The sequence below is a fragment of the Vulpes vulpes genome, chromosome 2 (genome assembly GCF_048418805.1).
Source record: "Vulpes vulpes isolate BD-2025 chromosome 2, VulVul3, whole genome shotgun sequence".
NCBI lineage: Eukaryota > Metazoa > Chordata > Mammalia > Carnivora > Canidae > Vulpes > Vulpes vulpes.
Genome location: NC_132781.1, coordinates 50,908,611 through 50,922,537, shown reverse-complemented (window position 1 = coordinate 50,922,537; position 13,927 = coordinate 50,908,611). Strand labels below are relative to the sequence as shown.

The 13,927-nt window shown below is 57.2% G+C and overlaps 1 protein-coding gene across 2 annotated transcripts in view; it reads right to left on the bottom strand.

The window, feature by feature from the left end:
* Nucleotides 1–5,430: 5,430 nt before the first annotated feature.
* OLFM1 (olfactomedin 1) overlaps nt 5,431–13,927 on the bottom strand; it is a 38,028-nt gene continuing 29,531 nt past the window's right edge. For both annotated transcript variants that reach the window (XM_025982060.2, XM_072748246.1), the window contains exons 5-6: nt 12,640–12,746; nt 5,431–7,172 (exon numbers count right to left, since the gene is read on the bottom strand). In XM_025982060.2, coding sequence (XP_025837845.1) covers nt 6,498–7,172; nt 12,640–12,746 — 782 coding nt within the window. In that variant the 3' untranslated portion in view covers nt 5,431–6,497. The remainder of the gene's footprint in view (nt 7,173–12,639; nt 12,747–13,927) is intronic.

Below are 13,927 nucleotides of genomic sequence, written 5' to 3'. Positions count from 1 at the left end.
GTCCGCTCCTCCCATGACCCCGCGCAGCCACGGTTTTTCTTCTTTATTATGGCCTGCCACAGCCAATTTAACAGGGACAACGGGCGGCGGCCTAAGCCAGACAGGCAGCCAGGAGCTGATAGCAGAGCCTGTCCACTGATGAAAGAAAGGCGGTGGTGGTGGGGCTGGGCGGGGAGCGCTGCGGGGGACATGGCCACCTCCATCTCCGTGCCTCGGGATGGCCGCTGAGGGCTGAGTGGCCGGCCAGCAAGGTCCTTGCAGCAGAAGCTGCTGGAGGGAGGGAGGGGAAAGAGGGGATGTCCCCTAGGGATGGTACCAAATTCGATAAGCAAAAATGAAACAATGAAGAGCAAGCAGGCACAACATCACTCTCTACGACCTGATTTTTGGGCCCGTAGCAGGAAGGAGAAGATCAATAAGGAAATTACTGTTTTTTCACGGAGTCAGCTCCTGGAGCCTCCTATGCGGCCATAGCCCTCCCTGCCAGGCCTGGGTCCAGAAGGAAGAAAAACGTGGCCCAGGGTCAGGGAACTGCCAGCCCCAGAAACTCTGGCCAGTTAGGGGACCAATTTCTCCATGCACAGCTCTGTGTTCGTCAGATGCCCACCTTGGGTTGGCCACTGATGAACTGTGCTAATAGGCTCAGGCATTAACCAGTCTCCCCGGGCCTGTCTCTACCTACTAAGTGAGGACAGCTATGCCTTTATGGTGGTGCAAGGGCTGCAGGATCACCTGCCAGGATGCAGGCTTTGCCCAGCAGGAGTGGGATGTTGGGAAGGACCCAAGGGCTCCCAGCCTGGAGGTCACATGGAGCCTAACTGCAGAGCGTCCTCCCCAGAAAGCGGGTGAACCAACCTTGAAGTCTCTGATGCCTAGTGCTCCTGCCAGCGGGGAAGGGGTGCCACAGAGCTGTGGCTGCCTCTTGAGCATGGGGACCGTCTGCCAGCATCAGAGGGGACACTGCTCTGTACCCCTCCCACGAGGCTGGTTTCAGCCGAGGAAGCTGAGACCCCTCCTCCACACCCAGTGGGGATGCATGTGGTGGAGTCAGGGTGGAGCCCTTCCCTGGCTGCAGTGGTACAGGGTGCATGTGGGCTGCGAGGCTCGGAGGACCAGGCGGGTGGGATGAAGTCTTTTGGGCAGAAGCCTCCCGGTGAAGTGGGCAGGACTAACTCCCACTGTGCCATGAGGACTAGTCCTGGGAAGGGCAGTGAAGTGAGCTTGCTAACCTGCTCTGTGACACGTTTGTCTTCGTGGCTCACATGTGCATATGTGTGCACACCTGTGTTGTTGCATTGTGCACATGAGTACGCATGTGCACCTGAGGGGCAGCAGGGTGATGGGCACAGGGAGGAAAGTCCTGCTCTCCCATCTGCCAGCCTCCCCGCACAAGAGTGGAGCAGTGACGGACACCAGCCTCCCCTCCCTCTGCCGCCCTGCTCCGTGTCCAGCAGCAGTGACTCACCAGCACCCGGGGCTGGAGGACCAGCCAGATCCTCGTCAGGCACACCGTTCTGGCACCTTCCACTGCCTACTGTGTGATGAATAAGCTTCGAGTGACTCAACAGCCGGAAGACACGCTGTGTGTGCCTGTGGACATGCCGAGGGCCCAGTGGCCCCTGGGTTCAGGGCCAGCCTGCCACACGACAGTGGGTTCTGGTGGCTGTGTCCTTTCCCTGGGTTGGCTTCTGCAAAATGGAAGTAATGCAGCACCATGCAGGATGAGGGGTTTTCCCAAAGATCCCTCAGAAGATGGGATCTCACCTTGCTCTTCGAGTCCTGGCAAAATCTCTGGATTCAGGCCCCCTGCTTAGAACAGCAAATAATTGCTTCAGAGACATATCGCCCTGAAGCCACTGTAATCCTTGCAGATCCACAGAAACTGGGGGATGCAGAAATTCCACTCTGATTAAGGAATTGCCCCCGGTGACTTCACTGTCACTGCACACAAGTCTCTAGAAGGCCACAGAGCATGCATCTACGTCCAAGAAATCACGAACATTCACTTACAGGGAAACCCCACCCAAGCCATGGAGGCAAAAACCCTTGGGCCTTCACGTAGGATTTCCAGTGACAGCATCCAACGAGGCTCAGTAAGAGAAAAATCCAGAAATAGACCCAAGCGCATGAGACACTCAGCATAGGATTCAATGGGGGAAGATGGGGCCATTTATCTTTTTCTGAAACTGTGTGGATCACTCCAGAAATCCCAAAGCACCGAGGGTCTCAGTATTAGAGGGGAGACCACACATGTCCCCAAGGAACATGAGTGTGTACCCTATAACTGTCCTGTGACTCAAAAGCCAAAAGCATTTAGAAGAAATAATTAATTGATAATTTTGACTACCGGAAAAAATCCTACCACAGCCCAAATTGAGACAGAGGATACTTGCCACCTACAGAATCACAGGCACAGTGTAACCCCTGGCCCATGAACAGAGGTCCTCACCTTGAGGAGCGCCAACGACCCAGTAGGAAGGCCAAGCGGGAACCGAGAGGTCACCGGTGGATACTGCCAATGACCTTGAGACATCGGGGAAAGGTGCTTCCTGACTCGTAACAGGGGAAATAACAATTCAAGCGCAGGCTGGTGTTCAGGCACAAAGGACCAGACACAACCCCTAGCACTGCCTTGAGGACACGGTTCCATGTGCTGTGCTACATCCACACGAGGGGAGCCATGCAGCCGTGCAAAGAAGTGAGGCATAGTTCGTGCCCCAATGTTGCCTTCAGGAGGAGGTGCTATGTGAGGACAGCAAGAGGCAGGGGCATGTACAAGTAGGGTGCGGCCACCCATCGATGCCTCTCCTTGCTGTTGGCTTCAAAGGAGTCCATGTGTTGCCTGTGAAAATAATGCCTAATGATGGACTCAGGAAAGCAAAACCTTGCTACAGGAAACCCTGTAGGACACAATCTACTCAGAAAAGTGAACAAGATTGTTCGGTGGAGATGGTGTCCTCAGTACCGCAGGTCTGGGCCACCAAGGAAGGGACACCTTAACTGATGGCAAGCGGGTGTGCCCTGACCACTTCACAATGAGAAGACTCTGCTGTGCGGGGGTCGGTGAGCTCAGCATCAGATGGACCGTCTGGCTCCTGGGTTCCTCGGGCTCCCGGGCAGCCACCCTCCAGCGCACCTGGGAATCCTGCCACAGCCACGTCCTCCTGGTCATGCTTCTTCAGTGGAAGGTGCCACATCTCTCTGGGCCACACCAACCAGGCGGCTGGGCAAGGAGCCAACCTGAATCCTCCCTCTCCAGCCTCTGGCAGTTGCCTCTGGGGGGCTCATTCCCCCACGAGCACTGAGGACCCACTCACTGTCCTCGGCTCAGCCCTACCCAAGCGTTCACTCGCCGCCTCCAGTGACCTGTGAGGGTCCAGAAGGCATGGATGCCTCTCAATGTCTTGTGGACGTGGACGCTGTTTCACAGGTTGGAATCTCAGCTGCCCCAAGAGATGACTGGGTGCCCTAGAGCCCGAGTTCCCCGGTCTGGGGACAGGGGCTGGCACCTCTTCTACAGGTGGCGGGAAGTCAGAGGGGTGCGTTAGGGCAAGACGCATGCCCAGTTGGCACCTCACATGGTCTGTGCTCAATCGACTGCTTGCGACCTTTAAATGGAATTCAGTTAATCGTTCCAATAGAGCAGCAATCTCCTGCCTGTCTTGTGTGCTCAGCGACCTGTAGTCACCACGGCCCCTCATTTTTGGCCCTGCTCAGGGGTGTGGCCTGGTGTCTACAGGGGACCCTGAGCTTCCCAAGGACCCAAGGTGACCGCTGCACCCATGGCAGCCTCCAGCTGGCCTGTGAGGGCGTGGACAGGGAGAAGGGCTCCTCTCAGGGCCTCGTGTGGGTTCTGCATGGGCACCAGGGGCCTAGGGGAGCCACAGTGGGTTCCATGGGCACATGTACACATGGGATCATCAGTCTCAGACTTCCTCCAGGAGTGGACTTTAGGAAATGGGGAAAACCCCAGGCCTAGTCTCACTCAGAGCTAAGTGTCTCATGCTCTGACCTCTAAATCCCTCCAAAGAACCATGGGTTTGATGCCAAGCCAGACTTTCATTTAAAAAAGAATTAAATTTATTTATTCATGAGAGACAAAGAGAGAGAGGCAGAGACACAGGCAGAGGGAGAAGCAGGCTCCCTGCTGGGAACCTGATGCAGGACTTGATCCCTGGACCCGGGATCACGCGCTGAGCCGAAAGCAGATGATCAACCACTGTGCCACCCAGGCGGCCCCCTCAAGCCAGACTTTTAATAATGAAAATTCATCCACAGATACTCTGTCATCAGCCAATATATTCAGTTATTGGAACCCGGGAGATTTAGTGGCTGGCCGCTTGTTTTATTTGCTCTCCAGATGGAACCATTTCTCTTGTGTATTTAATATCCTGGAGGAGTATTTTCCCTAACAAATATTCCGTCTGAGACAGTAAATCCATTCCGGACCTTTCGGGTCATTATTTTGTTTGGGAACTCAGCACAGATTTCTTCTATCTCACATATGCTTTTCCCACCGTCATTAGGAGAAAGTGTGAAGAAGTCAGCCCACAGTGGCCACTGCGATTACAGGGCAGCCCTGCCCGACGTGCATGGCCAGGTCCCCAGCACAGCAGGAAGGGCCAGTGGCCCCGTGGACTGGACTGTGCCTTCACTGAACCTCAGGGCTTTTATACAAACAACGAGCGGGGAGGAGTTTGGATGGCTCACTCCAAGTACAGTTGTGAAGACATAAAAGTATGAACCTGTCTCTCCCTCCTATAAGCTTTACCTGCAAGCTTGTCCTGCGGTGGCGTGGGAGTCGTCTTGCTCACGGCGCCGTCCAGCTGACGAGGTTCTGATCCAGGCCCAAGCTTCCCCCTACCTGCCCTTTTCTCCTGATGTCATGGCTCGGGGAGTCCCTGAGCACCCTGGCGGAAGGACACCGAGGCATCAGCAGCAACAAGAAAACAGGGAAGGATCTGGTGGGGAGTGGGGGGTGAGGCAAGACCCACCTCCTCATCCATAGGCACGGCCTGCAAGTTGGCCTGGGCCCCTTGGACGAGCAAGGTCCTCTGTGTCCTAGGTCCCAGAGAAGGCCGGCCGCTGACCTCTTGGACCAACCACAGTCCCACCGAACCAGCCGGCCAGGGAGGGCCTGCTTTACCTCTGCTGACGTTTTCTGCAGGTGGCTGTCCCAGACCTCATCCAGAGGTGCCCTGGGGGAGACCCCATGGCGGTGTGAGGTGGGGTCCCGGGGGTGTGGCCTCGGGTTTGATCCACCCCAGGGACGCGGAGCCCCAGGCTGGTCCTCTGGCCTCCGGGAGACGTGGGTCAGAGACCCAGTGGAGAACGTGTCCCAAACGTGGCCTCTCAGGAGACGCCCACCGGGACCCGGGCTCCGGAGGGTTCTGTCGTCTTTAAAACCTCAGAAACGACCAGCAAAGCGAAGACATCTCCTAATATCTTTATTGTTCCTTAGATAACGGGACGGTACAAAGTTCCCCTCTTTTTCACTGAGGATTGTACTTTCCGCGCGCGCTGTTGCCTCGGGCTCGTTCCTCTTTCAGTGGAAACTCGGTTTCCCTAGATAAGCCCTTCCTATCCACAGTTACATTATTTAGATAATTTAACAAGAAGAGAGTAATTCCTTTATTATCCACATGAACTTGATAACCTCATTCTAAGGGTGAACACTGAAAAAAAAAATGTTTTTTTTTTTTTTTTGTCTTTTTGGAAACAAAAACCATCCACGTATTAACCCCAAACTACGGCACGGCATTTACGACATTCATTGCAAAAACTGAACACACAGAGCTACCACCTCAAGGAAACGACAGACAGACGTGGCACAGTATATCTACGGGGGACGCGAGCTCAAACAGGTGGGTGCTGCCGCCGTGCACGCCACGTCCAGCAGGCGCCGGACACGGGTCCGTGGGGACGCGGAGCCTCAGTGCAGCTCGGCTAAGACACAACACGCGGTCGAGAGACAGCAGCTGTGATGAGATGAGTCCCACTAGCCTATGGGGCCCCTGCGGACGCCGAGCGCGGCCGGCCCGCGGGCCCTCGATGACACACAGCAGGCACGTCCACCAGAGCTGAGCGCGATCTAGGGGAATGTCCATGCGACCTAACAGTGGTTGTTCTCGGGCGAGAACGGGCCAACAGTCGTTGCCTTACTTTTGTAGGTTATTTGACCAGAATGGGGGCTGGGCGGGAGCGGCTGGGGGCGGAGGGTAGGGGGACCAGGGATCTCTGGACTGCAGTTCCAGCTGCAAAGACGGGGCAGGGCGGGGGTGTGTGTGTGGGGGGTCTCTTCCCAAGTGTGTCGCCCTCTCACTCGAACCGGAGGTGCACGGACATAACGCCACCACCACACGGTGCCGGAGCCCACGCTGCTGCTGCTTTTTCCAAAATTAGTATGATTAGTATCGTTAGGTTATCTCGGCAGCCGTTCCACAGGAATGTCCGTGTGAGTGAGGACCCAGACCCTCGGCCTCCCGGGCGGGAGACGGCTACAACTCGTCAGACCGGATGACGTGGAAGAGGGTGACGTTGTACAGGATCTGGTGGCCGTTGTTCCAAGCGTACAGGGCGCGGTCCTTGGGGTTGTAGTCCAACATGGAGATGTGGGAGTACTTGTTCTGGAAGGGGATGTCGATGTACTCGTAGGTCGAGGCGTTGGTCTGGTAGGCGTAGTGGACCTTGGTGCCTCCTGAGTAGCCGTTGGTGACATAGAGCGTCCCGCAGATGATGAAGGCCTCACCGGCACTGCGCTTGGGGTAGCTTGTGTTCCAGGTCTGCAGCACCTGCAGGGACACGGGGTCCAGCTTGCTGATGACGATGTTGCCGGCATTCTGGTTGGTGGCGTAGACGGCCCACAGCCCGTTCTCGTCCACCATGAGGTCGATGTCCGAGTGACCGCCCCAGGCGTAGTGGTACATGTTGTTGTAGCCGGCATAGTCCAGGCTGCGCGTCTTGAGGATCGTCTCCGTCTTCAGGTCAAACCTGATGACGATGTGACTCTGGAACTTATTGAAGTAGATGGAGCCGTTGTACACCACCTGTCCCGTGCCAGACCAGGGGTGCGGGAGGCGGTGGGATGTGAAATTGTCCGTGGTCATGAAGTCGGTCATGGACTTGTACTCGCGGACAAAGCGGTTGTTGTGGTAGCCGTCCATGTACCAAACCTGTGGAGAGAGCACACCCATTAGCGGCTCTGGGGGGAAGGCAGGGGGACATGTGCGGGGCTTCTCCCCCCGAGCCTCCCCTCTTCAGACTCCGTTTCATTAGCTCAGCAGCGGCCTGACCCTATGAGAAGAAGAAAGAACCAGGAGAGGATAACGAAGACAGGCAACGTCATGTCATGTCCTTCCCCTGAACCCGCAGGGCACTTGTCCAAGGGGATAGGACCGGCTCCCCTGCCTAGAACGGAGGGCCCAGTTTAGGGAAAGGATGAGAAGCACACTCTGTGAAGGGGCTCCAAGCCCTTGAGTCCACAGTTCAGGGAAGTGGGTGGTGAGAGAATCACCCCTGGGCCCCCTCTGCCTGTGCGGTGCCCAGGCAATGGGTTCCCTGTGCTCTCCCTGGCCAAGGACACAGCAGGTGCTCACACTTATTTGGGGAAGGAAGGAACGCCATCAGTGTATGAACCCCAGAGCCAGCAAGACAGCGGTGCTGGAAGAGGAGAACACTCGCAGCCCCAGGCGGCTCCTGTGATGTGGGGACCCATCGCCAAGGGCGCCAGGACAGGGCCTCTCATCCCACCAGGCTGTCACTGCGGCCCAGACTGGGTCGCCCCCGTCTGCGGGGCAGAAAGGCATTAACATGGCATGTGGGGCTCAGCACCTGGCATCACTGTCACATTCAACCCCGGGGGCCTCCGCTCTAAGAGAAATGAGGGTTTTGTGCATGGCCCAGAGTGTCACAAGCCACCAAGATAACAAACCCAGAGGTGGCCCACGTTTGGGGTTACAGAGGAAGAGATTTCCGATTATTGCTTAAATGCCAGTTGACTTGAAAACTGTCTAGACTTTGTACAAAACGCTTTAGTCATTTTCAACCAATATGGGAGCAAATTAGAAAGCAATGCAGTTACTCAGAGGAAAATCTGCCGGGCTAACGCCATCCCCAGTGCATCTGTCTGGCAATAAGACAGCTGCTTTATCCATCAAGGCTCTGCTGGCTGCGGGAGAGATTACGGATGCCGGGCTTTCAGACACAGCATTAGACATGCGTTAAAAATTAAAAAAAAAAAATCCTAACCTTGTTCCTGAGGCATCCATTTGGATGCTGAGAGGCAGATGCGCTTTTTGTTTTTAATGAGATTAAAAAAAAAAAAAAACGAAAAAAAACTAGGTCTCTTTTGAGGGTTTTATTACCCTTAGCCCCCACAGACCAGCCCACGGTAATGCGGGTCTCGGATTAGAATGGGCGAGCGCAGTGCTGCGGGGGCGCTCTGGAGGCCCTGATCACACCCTCCTGTCTCTCCACTTGGCTTTCTCCTGAGACAGGGAGCTCACTGCTTCCTCCAAGACGGGGTTCCAACATTGCCCCCTCTAGCCCTCCCCTGACCCATGCCCGCAGCGACTGGCTCTCTCCCGCTCAGCACAGAGAGCACTCCTGAATGTGTGCAAACACCTCCTCCCCCACGAGTAGGCCTGAGACACAGGGGACCCTCAGGGTCTGGTGGCTCCCTCCCGGGGTGGGGGAGATGGGTGAAATGGGCACCGAATTGCTCAGGATTTGTAAACTGTCTCTTTTTCCCTGGAAATTAGCAAATTGGACGTAGGGCACAAGGCTTCTGGAAAATGCAATTTAGGCTGGGAGGGGAAATCAGTACAAGGCCCTGAGTGTTTAACAACCACAGCTGTTGGCCTGTGGCTGTAAGACACAAAAGAAGGCAGACCATCGCAGCCCTGAGGGACCCTGAGATAAGGGATCCCCTCCTTCCCAGTAGGCACCCCCTCTGGGTTCACTCCGATCTCTGGATTGGAATGCCTCATTCTCCCCTCTCGTCCAAGTCCCAAGTTCACACAGAATCCCATCACCCCCAGGAGGCCTCACCCAACTCCCCGGCCTCGTCCAGAACCCCCATATCTAAACTCCTAGAGCTGGAACCTGGTGGCCCTCTGAGCCCCTGGGCACGCTCACTTCCCAGGACGATCGGATCGGACTCTAGAGATGGGGGCAGGTATGCGTGTTGGTTAAAGCTTCCTGGAGATGCCAATGTGCAGGCAAGGCTGGACCCTCTGGCTTGGTGCCTGAGTGGTCTTGCTATTGACCCGGGCCCCACTGCCCTGGTGATGCTGTCACGTCCTGACTGGTCCCCAGGCCTGGTGCTGCCTGATTGAACCTTCTAGAACTTTATTCCAGACCATCACTCCTCTATGAACCTGACCCCTCAGCTCCAGGCTCCTCCGTGCAGCATCTGGCTGCCTCTGCACCTGCCAGGCCAAGTCCCTGGCTCGGACACCCCCAGTCTGGTGCCTCCCACCTCCACTGATCAAGCTCACTCCTTGGAGGGCATTTCCTAGACCCCCCTGCACCCCCAGGCAGGAAGGTCTCAATTTTGTAGTGGATGACTGGTCACCCCCAGAAGATATGTCCACATTCAGGAACCTGTAAATATGACCCTTATTTAGAAAAGAGAGCTTTGCAGATGTCATGAAGGATCCCAGGATAGATGAGGGTGGGCCCTAAATCCAATGAGTGGTGTCTTAAGAGAAGTGACATAGGCACAGAGGGCCTGGCCTCTCTGGCAGCTGGCCTGGGACATCTACGGTGAAGCCAGCCAATGGGAGGGAAGGTGGCGTGGACTCCAGAAGGGTGGTCCACAGGCAGAGTCAGGGGAGGGGGTCTTCGGGGGGGGGGGGGCACAGGCTGGCATCAGTGCCATCAGAAGCAGGTGGACCAGTCACCACTGAGAGAAGGCAGCTTCTGGACATGGTAGAGGGACACTAAAGTCCAGCATAGAGCCAGGCACACAGCTAGTGCTTAATAAAGGACTCGAGGAAGGAAGGGTGCAAAGGGAGCCTGAGCTAACCTAGTTGTGGCAGTTCAGTGAAAAGGCATCGGGAAGGTGTGGGGATGCGGCGGCCGTACCCACTCCTCGCGGCCTCCGAGGCGGGCACCCACCAGGAACCCTCTGCGTGGCGCTCCCTGCCCCCCCCCGCCCTGCACCCCCTGCCTCTGACCACGGCCCTGAGGCAGCATGCCCCGAAGCTGACGTGGATTCTTGTTTCCCTTTGGAGCAAGTTACTGGTTTCCTAGGTGTGGAGGGAGAATAAAAAAGATCAAAACAAAACAGCTCTCTTCCAGATCAATGGCAGGGTCGAGGGACGTGTCCCTTGCGGGCTGGGAGCGGGATGTGGCTGTGCTGAGCACACGGCTCAGAATGGCCCAGGCCACAGGGCTGCAGGGCAGAGCTGCCAAAGGCCCCCGAAGCTCAGCGTCCCCACCAGTGAGCTCCTCCCTTTCCCTTGCAGGCAGCTCCCACGACAGCCTCCTCCCGCTGCCCCTTCTCTAAAGGCTCCATCCATCACCAGGGCCTCCTTTTCTGGAGGGCGATGGAGTCATCAAGCAGAGAACAGGTGTCTAATTATCAAGAGCATCCACCACCCCTCAACAGCTTTGTGAGCCGACATCCTCCCTGTCTGGGGCAGGCAAATAGCCTGCCTTCCAGGAGCCCCGATACTTGGGATCTGAAAAGAGATCTGAGCAGTGCTCTTTATGGCAGCGGGGCCAGAGGCTTGCGTGTGATGTTGGATGTGGACACAAGCGCCTGGGCCCGGGTATGTGGGGCATGCGTGGTGGGCAGGCAGCCTGCAGGTGGTAGGGGGGCAGGGGGCGGTCTGGGGGTGCCTAGCCTGGAGCCTGGCGCCTGCTGTAGATACTTGTTAATGAAACCACTGACCAGCCTTTCCCAGGACCGTGGGCATGATACTGGACTGGGGTTTTCTCATCAAACAGCAGAGGTAAGGGTGACTGACCTCCACACCGGCAGGTGACCGGAGGGTCACTGGAGGCCCAACCTGGACAGGCAGGCAGAGGGCTCCGCTGAGGGCCAGGCACGTGCATTGGGGCACTACCACCAGCCTCTCTCATGTTAACTATCAATGCGCACACAGAAAGGCTCAGTTGTGCCAGCACAGAGCCCTGCTGTCTCACCGTCACCAAACCCGGAACAGAGCCGGGGGTTCCCCAGGAGGGTGTGGACTGGAAGACCAACCGGGATAACAGCCCATTAGACGGTCACAGAACTAGCAAGCATCAGCTAACTGTCCCCACTTAGAACATAAAACAGAAACCACCCCATGAGAAAGGAGAGAACATGAATGGAAAAAGAGAGTGTGACAAAACTCTGGGAATCGAACAAGGGGAAGTAGAAGGGGAGGTGGGGGAGATGGGGTGACTGGGTGACAGGCACTGAGGGGGGCAGTTGACGGATGAGCACTGGGTATCACACTATATGTTGGCAAATTGAACTCCAATAAAAAAAAAAGAAACCACCCCATGAACACCGGTCTGCACTCGCACCCTGGGTTTGCAGTCCTGGGTCGGGCCCTCCAGTATCCTCTGCCGCCCAGGCTGGAATGAGCTCCAGAGAGGCGCTGCGCTGCCTGCCTGCGCTGGGGGCAGGAGGGGAGATACACAGATCAGGGGCCTCCAGAGGGCCCGCGGCCACGGCCCCTCGCCCACCAACGTCCCAAGAGAAAGTGAGCTGCCACCTCAAGTCCGAAATGCAAGAGACATTGCTTCCTGTTGCCCAGCAGGCCTGGCAGTGGGAGAGGGGGGCTGCAGAGACCAGAAATCTGGGAGAGAGGAAGTGACCCTGACCCTTCCCTTCCCAGTAAGAGTCCTCCAGACAAGGCCCAGAAGTCCCTCTCTGAATCCCACCCGGAAAAAGAGTAGAGTAGTTTTTTTTTTTTTAAAGTGATCAGTTTGTAAACATCCTGTAAGCCCCTGAAAACCAGGGGGTGGGTAGGAGTCACCCCAGACTGTGGCGAGTTCACCCGGGGCTTAGCCAGTGAGAGGGCGCATGGCCAGAGGACACATGGCCCAGATGGCGTCCCTGCACTCAGCCGGCTGGCCTTCCCCCACACCCCAGGGAGGCTCCCAGGAGGTCACACCCCAGGCCCTACTTTTCTTTCCTTTTCCGAGTTTTTTACTCAGGGAGGAAATGTCTGGGGAAAAAAGAACATGGTCTCTTCCCTAAATCAAAGGGGAACACGGGTTTCCATCAGCCTTGAAAGGAGTAACAAGTGAGACACAAATGAGATGCCTTTAAACTAAGAAAGGCTCCTAATGGGTGCTCCTCCTGGAGCACAGGTGGGGCTGGGAGTGTCTGGAAGGTCCCGGATGCAGAGCCAGACTCGGGCTCCCCTCCCCTGTTCTCCAGCTGGAGACGGTTTGCAGGGGTCCACCTGTCCTGACAATTACCATCTTTCCCATATCGGTTCCCACCCCTGTGGTCTGTGACCTCAGCCAGTACCTGAGCCCCTCCCTGAAGCTGCGGGGAACAAACCCCCAGGGGTGCCCAGCTGCGCTCAAGCCACAAACGCTTGAGTGGGTGTCCAGGTAGGTGGGCACTGAAGTGAGGGCCAGATATTCGGGGGATGGAGACCTAGACCTGGGCCCGGTGCAGGAGGCACTTACCCTGTTATCACCTTCTGGGGCCAGAGGATCTGTCATCCAGGACCCGAACCTTGAGCCAGAGGTCTTGACAGTCACAGGGTCGCTGATGCCCGTCAGCTTGCCACAGGCTGGAAGACAGTGCACAGCACAGGACAGTGAGTCCCCTGGCCAGACCCCGACCATCCACTGCAGGAGGATGTGGTGACACATGCAGCCCCAAAGGCCAGAGAAGCCCCCCTCCTCCCCCAAACAGAGCCACTGAGGCCAGGCTGGGCAGGGAGGGGGAGGAACAGCCGCCCTGCCACCCCTCCCACCCCCGGCCTCACGCCCTCTGTCCTGAGGGACTTGGGGGTGGAGGTGGAGGTGGAGGTGCTACAGCAGCACATGTGGAGGACCAGCCTCGCCAGGACACAGTTTCCTTCTCTGGGCAGTGGGCACAGCAGCCGCCCCAGCCTCTAAGGCTGCAGGACAGAGAGCATCCCTGGTCCCCAGGTTGTTAGGCTCCAGGCAGGGCCCTGGGCAGGGCTCCACCTGTTCCTGAGGCACCTCTTTGGGAGGCACCCCCGGGCCTGCACCCTTCAGCCAGTTAGAACCGGAGTAGGGGAAAGGCCAATTCCGCCCCTTTGCTGGAGACCCTGAGAGCGTCCCCTGCAGGGGGAGAAGGTCCCTTCTGCTTGGGGGAACCCTGCGGCCAGAAGGCAGGGACTCCCGAGGCACTGACGGACGAGCAGGGCAGCAGGACAGATGGGGCCTCGAATGCGGCCTCAGCCCCACCCGGCTCACAGACGCAGGCCTGGAGGGACTCAGGGCCACGCCAGCACGGGACACAGCCGAGGCTGGGATCCAGTGCTCCCTGCCCAGCGCCCTTCCCACAGCCCCGCCGGCCTGCTCGGTGCACCTGCCAGCCCAGCCCCTCCACTCCCGCCCGACACCAGCCTTGTGCACTGCCACTTAGGTCTTCCAGGATAAGTGAGCCCCAGCCTGGAGAGCCAAGGCGTTCCTGCACCATGGCAGCCGGATCAGCACGTGGACACAGTGCACTCAGCAAGGTCCCTGGAAGATCCGGGAGCTTTCAGAAGATTGTCAGTGACTTAACCCGGGGACACCGTTTAGCTGGGATAATCCCACAAAGCAAAGGGTGGGCCGGGCCTCAGAAGCTGGTCTCTGTCTATGAACTTAAAGCATTAGCATCATCACACAGGACAGACCCCCGACACCCCAGCCCAGTGCCTGGGGTCCCCGTCTCCCCATCTCCTCATGCTGGCGGGGGGACACAGAGGCTGCAGGGAGGGACAAGAGCTGCCCGCAG